Genomic DNA, 13,668 nt, shown 5'->3' with positions numbered 1-13,668 from the left:
TGGCAAAACGCAGGCACGTGATATATTCTATAAAAGACACCTGTGCGCACCTGGGCGCTTGTGTTCCTGTCCGTGATCAAGGCAACAGGCTGAAACGTTGGACAAAAGGGAATCAGGCGCTGCAAAAAGCCTCATGAAATAAAGCAAATTTCAAGGTATTGGGCCTCACATTGTTGTTCTTACCAGTGGGGTGATTGTGGGTTGCTCCGTGCCCATGAAGTGAGGCCACCCTGAAGGGCCGGGGCTCCGGAAACGGGGGAACGCTGACGCTTCTTCAAGATATATATATATATATATATATATACACACATCTATATTCACTGAAAAAACCATAGGTTTCACACATGTTATAGTTAGCGGAAATTTTACTGATAAAAAACCAATGAAATTCCCCCGTTATAGTTAGTGCAGGCAACTATAACTCACGCGACCGCAATCCTCTGCTGATGCTAATACTGTATTTAGACACTTATTTGCCCATGTCTTCTTCCATACATTTTTAGCTATACATATATTACAAATATTTTTTTTTCATAAAGACACATATGTCATCAGCAGAAGATTGCGGTCGCGTGAGTTATAGTTGCCTGCACTAACTATAACGGGGGAATTTCATTGGTTTTTTATCAGTAAAATTTCCGCTAACTATAACATGTCTGAAACCTATGGTTTTTTCAGTGAATTTGCAAGGTTTTTTAAATGCTAATTCCTAACTATAACGTGTGTGAAACCTATGGTTTTTTCAGTGAATTTGTACGGTTTTTTAAATGCTAAGTTACTTTACGCCATTCGTGGCGTGCGCGCCCACTTTACGCAGTTAGTGCCGTGCACGCACGGTGGGCACGCGGTGCGATGACAAAGCAAGAAAGCACGTCAACAAATCTGTTTCTGCTTTCCTCCGTGACTATGGTATGGGTGCCATTTACCACAACAACTTGCGTTATGACATGCAAGACATTTATAGAGGAGATGGTGTGCACTTCAATGATGAAGGGAACAGAGTCTTCCTCTTGAACCTTAGACTCTGCATCGGTACTTACTTGTAGGTACCACTAAAAAATCATTTCATAAACACAACGGCTCTTTTTAGAGCCCCCTAATATCTAAACACTTAAATCTGATTTTCATTTTTTTTTTTTTTTTCTACCGTACGCCTTACCGTAAGCTTACCGTACGCGTACCCCGTGATTTTTTTTAAAATCAATAAATGTTTTTTTTGTACTTTTCTGTCCTTCTTTGACCCCCTTACAAATGTTAGGGGGTCTGTAACTCTCCTCATTGCCCCCTTTCCTTGTTTTCACTCTTTTTTTTCAGAGTGAAATACACAAAATGGCAGCCGCCGCTTCCTGGTTTCGGCCGATTCGAATGTTTACTAAGATCTAAGAGCCAATCAGAATCGCGCTCGCCACCGTACGCTTACCGTAAGCGGGCTCAGATATATATATTGATTTAAAGGCTATTTTCTCAGAATCTACTGAACAGATTTACACCAAACCTACAAAAGGCACTTCCTTGACCTAGGGACTACCTCTCTGCCAAATTTTGAGTAATTCTGTTCAGCCGTTCGGGCTGTAGCTCGTTCTAAAGGTCCTATGGAAAAATGCATGGGAAAAACGCGTTTTGGGACCCCCCTTTTATCTCAGCCCCCGCTTGACGGATCCCCCCCCCGAGACTTTCAGGGTAGGAGCGGAGCGTAGCGCCCCACCTATTTTGAGAAATTCGCGAGGATTCGTCGACCGGCGCCAAAGTTATTCAAAATAGAATGTGGATGGATGGATGGATGGATGGATGGATGGATGGATGGATGGATGGATGGATGGATGGATGGATGGATGGATGGATGGATGGATGGATGGATGGATGGATGGATGGATGGATGGATGGATGGATGGATGGATGGATGGATGGATGGATGGATGGATGGATGGATGGATGGATGGATGGATGGATGGATGGATGGATGGATGGATGGATGGATGGATGGATGGATGGATGGATGGATGGATGGATGGATGGATGGATGGATGGATGGATGGATGGATGGATGGATGGATGGATGGATGGATGGATACATACATATATATATATACACACACTGATCGCAGCGGAGGATGCCCCCGTAAATTACGCCCCCGTAAATTATGCCCCCGTAAATTTGATAGAATCTGGGGTTGAGGGAGAACCTATTATGGACTGAGATCAGATGATGGAAATGAAAGGGCATTGTCCAGGATGGCCTCCGGTCCATTCGCTTAATTACGACTAATTTGTCGTTCTATGTACAGTGTAATGGTTCTAGGCAATTGTATTACAGATGGTCGCATGATTTGTGTTCTAGACTACTTTAACATGCCAAATCCCTTTTGACAGCATAAGGCTCCTGGTGTATGTGGCACATGACTGCACGCTTCCTATGGTTGTTGTATTAACATAAAAATACATAAAAATAATTCATAAGATAGAATATGGGATTGGAGACAAACAAGTGGCAAGTTATTTTAACTTCCATAGGGAACTTGCTCTCCGCTATTGCAAAAACGTATTTCTGAAATTACACCAATTACTGCAGATCCCCACCGTTCCAGGTAGATTTGCAATATTTTTTTTATGCATTACTTCTGTTTTGCAAATCTTTGAAAAATATTTTTTTTCAAAGAAATCAAGTAATCACAGTGCAATTAATGCATCGCAAAGTTCATGCACTGAGCACCATGAACACCAGGCCTGTGTCCAGAGCCTGCTGCCCCTTTGTCAAAGGTGGTGGTGCACTGCTGATTCAGTAGCGGGGGATGGTGCAGGGCCAGGGATTAGGCCACACCCTGGTTCGAGAAGCCATTACCCATTACCTTTGCTTCGCTGGAACAGAGGCTGATGAAAGGCCAGACTGTCAGCCCTGTAACCAGCCGTTGTGGCCCATGGCCTAAAGCAGAGGTCTTTAAACGTTCTTATTCCAAGTCCACCCAGAACCAAATGTTTTCATGTCAGGCCCCCAGTCAACACTTTACGGTCGAAAAGTTAGTGTGGAAAGAGGGACTGAGGCTTAATAAATTACATCAAGGCTTGCAAAAAAGGGAGACAGTATCTAAAAGCCAATTGTTTTTCATCTTTGAAATATAAATGAACAACCTATCATCCCAACCTGATTTCTTCTTTCATTCAGTGCTTTCTAACACTTCCCTAAACTACAACTAAAGCATAATAAAGTGAACAGATGCAGTACTGGGACCTTAAAAAGTTCAGCTTTCAAATGTTACGGCATGATGCATACTTCCTAGTCTTTTGAGTCTCCAGGGAGGGTGAGATTCAGCGATTCTTAATGAGGATCTCACTGAAATCAAAGACAATTAAGGTTTTTTTGGGAGAATGACAGGTTTTCAGAGCACAAGCCCTTTAAAGTGAATGGGACGTATGTCCCGGGTTTGGAGGGTGAGAAGTTCAAGAACTTTGAAACCCTATAGAAGAGGATGAAATTAAATGCATGCATGATGCTCTCAGCCTTATTGCAACTGAGGCAGATTCCAATGGAGGACAAAAAAGCAGATCTCAGAGCTGCTTTTATGTACTAACTGCTTTCTAACTTGCATCATTTTCTGTGTGTTCACAATACTTTACCAAACCATTGCAAACGCAACCCTCGGTAAAGAAACAGCTCAGATCTGCAGTTCCTTCAATAAATGAGACAATATCTCAGCAGGATATATTGAATTATTTGGAAAGGTATGTACAAGACATTACAAGGAACACAAGAGAGGAGACTTAAGGTTGTTCTTTCAAAGCGCCAATAGGCGTCATGTATTTAGAAGATCAAAAGAATTGCAGTAATAAGAGCACAACAGGGTATAAATACTCTGGCAACCCTAGTGGAAAAAGGTGTACAAAGTGCTCGTGCTAGTGAAACAACGGCGCTAGTGACAACGTGAACAAACCACAACAGACGGCGCAAAAGAGGCAATATATACAATACAAGGTTCATATAACAATTTACTCAATAGTATAATTGGTATTTTTCATTGTTTCAATGAACCAGGTTTGCGTGCGCCAAGGACGTTTAGGCTGGTGGATAGTGGTCGACGGCGTTTCGATCCTGTCAATTTAGGATCGTCATCAGGACCTGGGTCGCCTAAATTTGGGGTGCTCTGGTGCATGGGGAGAAGGCGGGGTACTCAGCAGTAGGTGAATGCTACATTAAAAGGCGAGGGGAGAATCCCTCCCTCCGGGTTCGGAGAAAAGGATTAAAGAAACTTCGCTGGAAGGGCAACCGATGCCGGGGGAGGAACGGTATACAGCCCGAAGGTTAATGGAGCTGGAGTCAGGGCTGCGGTCGCAGAGTCAAAGGGCGATCGGCAGCGGAACAGGAATCAATCCGGATCGGGAAAATGACTTTGACTCTGCGACCGCAGCCCTGACTCCAGCTCCATTAACCTTCGGGCTGTGAACCCGGAGGGAGGGCTTCTCCCCTCGCCTTTTAATGTAGCATTCACCTACTGCTGAGTACCCCGCCTTCTCCCCATGCACCAGAGCACCCCAAATTTAGGCGACCCAGGTCCTGATGACGATCCTAAATTGACAGGATCGAAACGCCGTCGACCACTATCCACCAGCCTAAACTTCCTTGGCGCACGCAAACCTGGTTCATTGAAACAATGAAAAATACCAATTATACTATTGAGTAAATTGTTATATGAACCTTGTATTGTATATATTGCCTCTTTTGCGCCGTCTGTTGTGGTTTGTTCACGTTGTCACTAGCGCCGTTGTTTCACTAGCACGAGCACTTTGTACACCTTTTTCCACTAGGGTTGCCAGAGTATTTATACCCTGTTGTGCTCTTATTACTGCAATTCTTTTGATCTTCTAAATATACGACGCCTATTGGCGCTTTGAAAGAACAACCTTAAGTCTCCTCTCTTGTGTTCCTTGGAATGTCTTGTACATACCTTTCCAAATAATTCAATATATCCTGCTGCGATATTGTCGAATTTACAAGTATTTACCCAATCTCAGTTGGGTCTATGGGTATAACTCCTGTGATTGTTCTACCTTCAATAAATGAGGCACCAGCTGTGAGATGCATTTCTTTTGTGCGGTGTTCAAAGCAACAGATCTGAGATTTATTGGTATCGGTTTTTATGTGAACATTTGACTAAATAGGGTAGGTCTCTCCACTGCGACATGCTGTAGCAGGCAGGTGTTACTCACCTCTGCTTTTCTCCCGGGTGCCACTGGCCTGAAGCCCCAGCAAGTAGTGTCCTCCTATTTGGAGGACAACACAATAAAGTACTAAAATGGAAAAGATGACAACATATTGGTAGCTTGGAACTCTATTCAGATAAGTCCCAATCGAGCGACTACCGCCTCCGCCCAACTGCCACTCCTTAAAACTCCACCGGTATTCCATGAATGACAGATTTCACGGAGTTCCAGGTACAACATATCCCTCCCCTTAAATATTTAACAATAAACAAATTATTACACCGGAAAAGGCATTATATAAGAAAAGAGCCTATATAAACAGTAGAGCTGTTAACCTAAAACAAGGGAAAATAATGATTACACATGGAATGGAATAACTCACAGATGGTACAATGAAGAACACAGAGAGCACTATCTAAAATAATAATCAAATTAACATACAAAAATTGAATAGAAAAATGACTAGTACCACAAAATACTCATGTAGTGATTAAATCCTTAAATCTGTCTGGTAAATGCCTCAATGATGGCGAACGAGAAGTCTCATACACTCCACACTCCCTCTTAACTGCCATTCACAAGATTGTAAACCAACTTCACTTCATCATCCGGACTACCGCCCTGTCCTTGTTCCAAGCACAAACACCACTAGTGCACACTGTATGAGACATCACTTCCACCACTTGTATTGGCGGAGAATACCTTGAAACCCCTTTCATGACATGACCTTATTCTCACCCAGCTTTCCCTACTCACTTTCTTCACACCCGACTTAGCATTACAATACTTTGCTTAAATTTTTGCCCTGACATCCACAACATTACTGGACGGATCAATAGTTTTAGGACCTATACAATTTCTACACAACTTGGACCCAGTAACATCCTCTCAATAAAGCAAACGGGGTAACCCCAGTAGACTCAGGGCGTCGTTCAGATTGACCAGAGCATTTTTTCCATTGATACCTTCCAATCTGATTTATTGATTAATGCTAATATTTTACCGTATGGTTGAATTTATTCAACAGGCCATTATTCCTAGGATTTTACTTGTGCGAGTGACGCCACTCTAAAGAATCTAACCATCTCCTCGGAAACTAATTGCGTGCTATTGTCGGTAACAATTTCGCTGGCATACCCTTCCCTGCTGAAAACCTTTTGCAAAAACAATAGAACAGCACGCATTCCAGTATTGTTAAAAAGAGCCACCACTGGCTATTTCGACATGTAATCTACCAATACCAGTGCATACTTGGGGACCTCTTCCTTGACCCAAATCGGTCTTGAAATATCCAGTGCCAGTTAGAACCATAGTATGATGTCAACTTTCACAGGAGATGGTCTAGTAACCCAAGACTAGTCACCAATGCTACAACTATCACATTCACGCATGAAACATTCCACAGAACTATCGATACCAGGCCACCAACGGTCCTCTCTGATCCTGCATTTCATTGATTGAATGCCCCTCAAAGGCCATCTCAGCCTCACTGGTACCACGAACTATTCAATTTTTCACACTAGCCATTCCACACAGGTCAATTCGAAATAAACCTAATCTTACGGGACACACTCAGGGGCCATTTTACTACTGGCCACACACTCTCCAACCACAATTTGACTTTAGACTAAACATCGCCTGTTCCATCGCTTCTCTCATTTGGCTCATGTCGCCCACCGCAACCTCTTCTTCTGCTACCTCATTGCCCCTGAGAGCTAACTGCATACTGGAAGGATAATCTACCACTACATTTCTCTTACCAGGCACATATGCCACTTCATACTGGTACTCTTGCAAATGATACTCATCTGGCCACCCTGGGATTAGCTCACGCCCCGGCTTTAGAACTGAACCAATCTACCAGTGGGTTGTGATCTGTGCATAACACAACTGGTATGCCCCACACAAACATCCTGGGATGTTGAGTAACCCACCACATGCCATAACCTACTTCTCAATGGTAGAATAAGTCAATTCAGAACCTCATAATGCACCGGAGGCAAACACAATTACTTCCCTCCCATCACTCCCTCTTCTGCAGCAACACAGCCCCTAGGCCTCTGCTGCCTGCATCAGTGACTAATACTGTTATCACTGGGATTAAGTGGCTTCAAGGACAGGGCCCAAACAATGTCTGATCGAATACATTCTACAGCCTGCTGACATTTCTCATTTCACACAAATGAACACCCTTTCTTTAATAGATTTCTAATAGGTGCCGTCTTATAGGCAAAATGTGGTACAAAATTGAAATAATATTCAACGAGACCTAGATAAGATTTCAGTTCTGTCTTCTCTAGAGAAGGAAACTCCACAATAGCTTCTAAGATCTTCATTTTCAGTTCAACACCTTGGCACTTATGTTATGTCCCAGGTAATCCACACCCTCTGCCTCAAATTTACATTTAACAAAATGTAATGTTAGACCTCTCTTTTTCAATACAGACAACACCGTGCTCAACCTTTCCTCATGCTTAGACGCATGTTTTCCACATATCAAAATGATGTCCTGAAAGTATAATACCCCTTCCAAACCCTGGAACATTATTCTCATAAGCCTCTTAAAGACAGAAAATGTTGAAGCTAGACCAAAAGCCATTTGCTAGCGAAAAGCATCCAATGGTATGATATATGATGTAAGATGTTTGGAATAATCAGGTTAAGACTATCTGATGGTATGCTGCTGACATATCCAGAGTGATAAAGATAACACCTCCCTTCAAAGTGCACAACATCTCATTTACATTTGGTAGAGGTTCTCGATCCACCCAGATGTTGCCATTGAGATCACGTAAATTCATGCACAACCTAAAGGGATGCATTGCTCTTCCTAGCCAAGAAAATGGAAGCCAACCTCTAAGATCCCTAAATGGGTTTTATAATATCCAGTTCACATAGTTGATCAAGCGCTCTTTGCAACTCCATTCTCAAATAGACTGGTATGTTGCAAACTTTGTGGACCACAGGCAAAGCACCATTTTAAGAACAATCTTGTGTAGGACAACAGTCAACTTACCTAATTTAGGTTCAACTACCTCAGTAAACTTCAGAATCCATTGGTTATTGGAGAACAAACTTAAGCATCCTATACATATTACCTTACACAACTGGGACTTGGATATAACAATCAGGATATTGGGGGAACAAGAATGATGTCTACTTCACCCTGATAATCTCATCCCAATAAGCTAAATCCACATTTGGCTACATAAACGGTGGACTTTGTAGTTTTACTTTCAAATTCAAAACTCACACTCCACCTAAATCGTTTGTTGAATTTTGGTTTCAGGAATATTCCCAACATCGTTTGCTGGGTCTTTTAAGTTGACATAGCACTGCACTAAGAGAGGAGCATTAGTAGACGATAACTCATGAAAATAAGCCTCAGAGTCCTGTCTAGCTCTATCAATCCCCACAGCTGTGCCCAAATCAGGATTGTCGGTAGACAGTAAACATTCTTGAATTGTCCCACTGAAAGTTTTTTCTATTAGTTAGACATGGATGATCTCATCGTGCAGATCACGATAGTTGCATGTAATGGCCAAAGTAGAGGTTGCGGTAGTTGCAACCTCTGAAAGAATTTATGACGCTCCAATACCAAATTCCACCATGGCGAGAACCGCTTATCCAAAGCTTGAAGTGTAGTTGCATACCCTTCAACAACAAATGCAGGTTCTCAGGAATCCTTCAGACGACATTCTACTCATACTTCAATCATAGGTAGGGTTTTTTTTAAATGTCCCTGTCCTCAGGGCCTAAATTATGTACTAACATTGTTTTTTTATTTTTGTTAGTAAAAATATCACTATCAATTGGGTCAAGATAGGCTTCAAAAACTTCTTTCCACTGTAACAATTCTTAAGATGGTTTGCCCAGAGTTGATTGGAAGGGTGGAGGTAGAAAAATATATTATTTTTAAATTTGCACAGGATGTATTGCCAAACCGCCACAAAGATACCTAAAAATATACATGAAAATTACAACATTTGGGAAGGAAACCTGCTCTTTAAATAGTGGCTATATACATTTAAACAAATGTTTTAAAAGTCGCTTGGCTTTAAAATTGCATCAAGAGCTCTTTCCCCACAGATTAACAAAATGACGTCCAATCGATGCATGACCCAAAGATGGTGGCCGGATGGAACGTGTAGACGTGCATCACACGAAACCTTTTCCCCAAAATGAAAAGAGATCCTCTGGTGCAAGCCGTACATAAAGCGGTGCTGCCACAAATAATTACTGCCCCCCCCCCCCGGTCAGAGAGGCAGCTGTAGTGCGGTTTGGCAAGCACACAGCAGCAGCACAAAAGCCAGTGGTCGCAGCAGGACACGGGGCTTGTTTCCCGCTAGTCACCACTGAAATGAAGAAGATGCATTTATTTTAAAATTTTTCTATAGCGCGGACATGATCAACGAGGGTATCAGAGTGCTTTACAGTTTTTACATCAAGAATGATACAAGAGGTAAAAACATAACAACCAAACGAAAAACAAAGTTAACATTCTTGTAGAGTTGGGTGCCCTAGGGAGCTTAGGAAGCTAGGACTCTGAGGCAAAGGATTCTTCATCCGTATTGTTTTATTCCTTCAAAAGGCAGAGGAGGGATTCACAATGTAGTGAACAAGGACATAGGAGTGTCATGGCACAATACAGTATAACATTGGCAAACTGAGGTCACAAAGGACCAATAGGTCCACAAAACAGAGTTCGTAGACTCAAACCAGCGAGGGTGTCCTCTAGCTCCTTGGAAGCTCCCTTTCTATGGTAAAAAAAAATCTCTTCCATCAGTAACAATTTTACTTCCTTTTTGGAAAGTAGAGGAATCAACCTGACTTCAAGGGGCAAGGAGTTCCATAACCCTCAAGCGATATCAGAGAAGGCTAGATTGTCTTTTTTTGGGGCATTTTTGTGGTTTAGGCAGTAAGGTGCTGGCACTTCCAGAGGCTCTCGAAACAACCGAGAGCTCCAGTTTTTGAGCGAGGTACATTGGGGTATTGAAATGAATGAATGGCTTTATGTGCCATACGTGCAATTTTTAGTTGTATCCGAGCTTCATATGGGAGCCAGTTCAGGGCTATCAGATCTGGCAAGATATGATTGCATCTTTTAGCGCCTGTGAAGAGCCTTGCAGCAGAATTGAGGCCAGACCTGAGAGGAGCCATCTTCGATCTAGGAAGGAAGCACAGGGTTGCACTACCATAATCCAGCTTTGAGATCACTAAGGCCTACACCTCAACCTTTAAGTCATGTGAAGGGAGAAAAGGTTTTATTTTCCTTAAGATGCGGGGTTAAAAAGTTCGCTCCTTTGGTGATTGTACTAATGTGCTTCTGCGTGTTCAGACTCTAGTCTAGCATTAGTCCCAAAGAGATTGCGGAATCAACTATGTGTGGCGTACAAAATTAAGAGTTGTTAGCGGATTCATCAATTGTTCTATGACTGGAGATTGCTTGGGTGGTGCGATTAAGAGGAATTCCGTTTTAAGAGCCTTTAACTTCAGGTGGTTGTGTGTCAACCAGCTTTGTGTTTTCAGTAACACTGAGTTGAGGAACCTTATGTCCTCAGGAAAGGAGATCTTCAGGTACAGTTGGGTATTATCTGCGTACATGTTTTAGTGAATGTTGGATGATTTTAGAATGTCCGTTAAAGGCTCCATGAACAGGTTGAAGAGAGTGTGAGAGCGCGGATCCCTGGGGAACCCATCAGCGTGACCGGAGAAAGATGACATAAGGTCTTGTAAGATAAGATGACCACTCGTTGGGAGCTTAAGACTATATTCAAGTCCCCGTTAGGCAACCAACGGCTCCTTTCCACAATTCCAACTGGATCTCCAAGGCATTCCCTGAATTACGGATTTCATGGAGTTCCAGGCACAACAGGTAACCTCCTCCCTCTCTAGCATGGACCATTGCTATGAGGTCCCCAGCAGGCAGTCACCTCTCCCTATTTGAAAATCAGATTGAGTTAGCATGTCCACCCCACCATGTTCTGATCCCTTCAGCCAACATTAATAGCCGCCTAGGAATCAGCCCAGACAAAGTTAATGCCGCCGCTCTCAATGGCATCAGTACCAGTCTGCTGAGGCAGCAGGCTTCTCCACTTACCCCCATCACTGTAAATGATGTGTGAAAGACAGGCTGGAACCACCAAACAAAGATCGCTCTTTCAGGCTACCTTCAGAGTATTGGTGAATTACCCTACATTACACCAACCAGCACCTACACACACGTTGTGACTCCACTAACTGCTGAAGGGTGTGCACCCCCAGAAAACAGCACCACAGCCTTCCAGTTTAAAGACATCTAGATTAAGGCATTCAGCAGCAGGTGGATGGGTGACAGGGTCCTGCTCTTGGAACCCAATTTGTATGCCCAAAGGCCACACAGAAGGTTGGGCCAAGGGCATATCCACAGTGATGGTTACATACAAAAACAAGGGGTCTACAGTACTAATCTCAGATAATATAACATTTCATCAAAAAGAAACAAAAATGTACTTTAATTTATGGTTCCTATTTCTCATAAGATTAACTTTTTTTTTTAAACAATTTCCTTAAAATTAGCTATCAATGTGAATTTATGATTACTAAACAAAACCCAAAACCTCTGAGACAAGCCAGTTAGTTAGCTCAACAAACAATTCCTAACGTCCCTCAAGTGCAAGGCTCTACACTTACCAATATTTATACCAATAAGTAAAGGGATTTAACACAACATTAAAGTACAGATATAATTTTGCAAGTGCACATATGTGCATTTTACCCTTTTGTGACTTATTAGATATGTCTCAATCTTGTACTGGCTCAATTGCTGAAGTGCTCCACAACACAGTTCCAAGAGTAGATCAGCATACTTCTCAGATACCAATATTATTTGACATTACTTACACGCCAAACACGGAGGTAATCTCCACTGGTTGCCAAAAGGTCTGGGTAAACTCCTTTAGTGTCAGGAATCCACATCAGTTTTGTAGTTGGATATGGATGATCAAAGGTGTTCCTGCAAATAAATTCCGAACTCTCCTCATCAAGGCCAACAAGTTGCACCTGCAGAATAAAGTTGAGCAAAACGTTAGTTCTCTCACCTTCCAGTTGAACGTTGCCTCGCTGCTAAAGAAATGACAGCTTTTTGGCTTTCTACATCTGTGATCTTACGCCATTTCTCTGCACCACTACTGTTTCCGGAACCAACATATTTTAATCTTTCGGTTGCTCCTTGCATGTCCTTAGCCACTCTTTGTCTATAGGGCAAGGTGAGCATTTTAACCCTCGCACTTGGGATCAGAAGGGAGAACAAGAAACACAAAGCATAGTATCCTACCCAGCGTTTTAGAGAAGCAGTCAGACCCTGTTCGGTGGAGGACTGAGCATAGGGCACGCAGGCATACTGGGACCCAATTATTGTGGCTGGGGCTGTCCGTCCTACTATGGTGCAGCCAAGTACACCCTTTTGCCCTGGACTCTCAGGTTAGCTCAGAAGAGTGGAAAGTACAGAACTCAAACAACAAACGTGAACTTAACGTACAGTCTACTGCTGTTCTTTGTAAAACAAAATAGTTAATACCAGAAAAACTGAGACACTACACACAGTAACTGGGGGTTCGGGTATAGGATTCTACAAAATAAAACTATGGAGCTCTGGCCAACTTCTATAATTCGACACCAAGTTCAGTGTTCTAACATAACTGCTACAGTTCTTAGTCCACTACTGTGTTTGAGCTCAATTGCTTTTGCTATTGGCCCCACGCTTCCATGCCTAGGACTATTTCCTTAAACTCCAGGAACGCAGGCAATCCATTTCTGCTGTCTGAGCAATCTATACTCCATCATCTCTCGCGTGAGTGCAATCCAAAATGGGTACTGGGATACTCGCCACAATTTTCCCACACACAACAGGCACAAAGGATGACAGTGGAAGGGTCCGGGTGTAAGTGGAACTTTACACAAGACCAGTTCAATAGCCACTACACTACATCTTAAATATGTACAAATAACGGTAAGCTGCCACCACCACTTTAGATCAACAACTGAGAAAATGAACAAGAGTCCCATTTCAAGAAATAAATCACGCTTGGTGCCCACCTCCAGGTTACCGAACAAGTAACAGAGTCATCATGGATAGGCCTATGCATCAGCATGCACATTTGATTAGCGTGTGAGCAGGCGAAAGGAAGTCAGGATACGAGTGCATGAAGAGTTAGTTCACCCAAGGCAGGAGCATGCATGCATGCATAAGTTTACCATGCAGGGGAAACTGCTGTTCCAAAAGATGCCCAGCAACAGAGCAGTATTCTCCCTCCCAAGTGTCTGAAAGAATCATGGTAACAAAAGTAGTGAGCCTCCTTCTTTGTGCATGTAGGAGGACCAATAATACAAAGTTTTTAGGCCCCCCCCCCCCCAAATATCTGGGAAAAGCCTAGATACACAAAAGATTTGAAGTTCACTTCTAAGTATCAATAAAAGTCCTGAACTGCAAGCATT

At 42.7% G+C, this 13,668-nt stretch overlaps 1 protein-coding gene across 1 annotated transcript in view; it reads right to left on the bottom strand.

Annotated features, from left to right (window-relative positions):
- The window catches only part of LOC146871970 (DDB1- and CUL4-associated factor 7), a 559,819-nt gene that overhangs the window by 525,831 nt on the left and 20,320 nt on the right, over window positions 1–13,668 (bottom strand). Inside the window, exon 2 of the mRNA XM_085652619.1 lies at window positions 12,076–12,234. Coding sequence (XP_085508745.1) covers window positions 12,076–12,234 — 159 coding nt within the window. The remainder of the gene's footprint in view (window positions 1–12,075; window positions 12,235–13,668) is intronic.

Source organism: Triturus cristatus, chromosome 1_1, assembly GCF_964204655.1.
Source record: "Triturus cristatus chromosome 1_1, aTriCri1.1, whole genome shotgun sequence".
Classification (NCBI taxonomy): Eukaryota; Metazoa; Chordata; class Amphibia; order Caudata; family Salamandridae; genus Triturus; species Triturus cristatus.
Note: the sequence above shows the minus strand (reverse complement) of the source record. Positions and strands in the feature narration are given on the sequence as shown.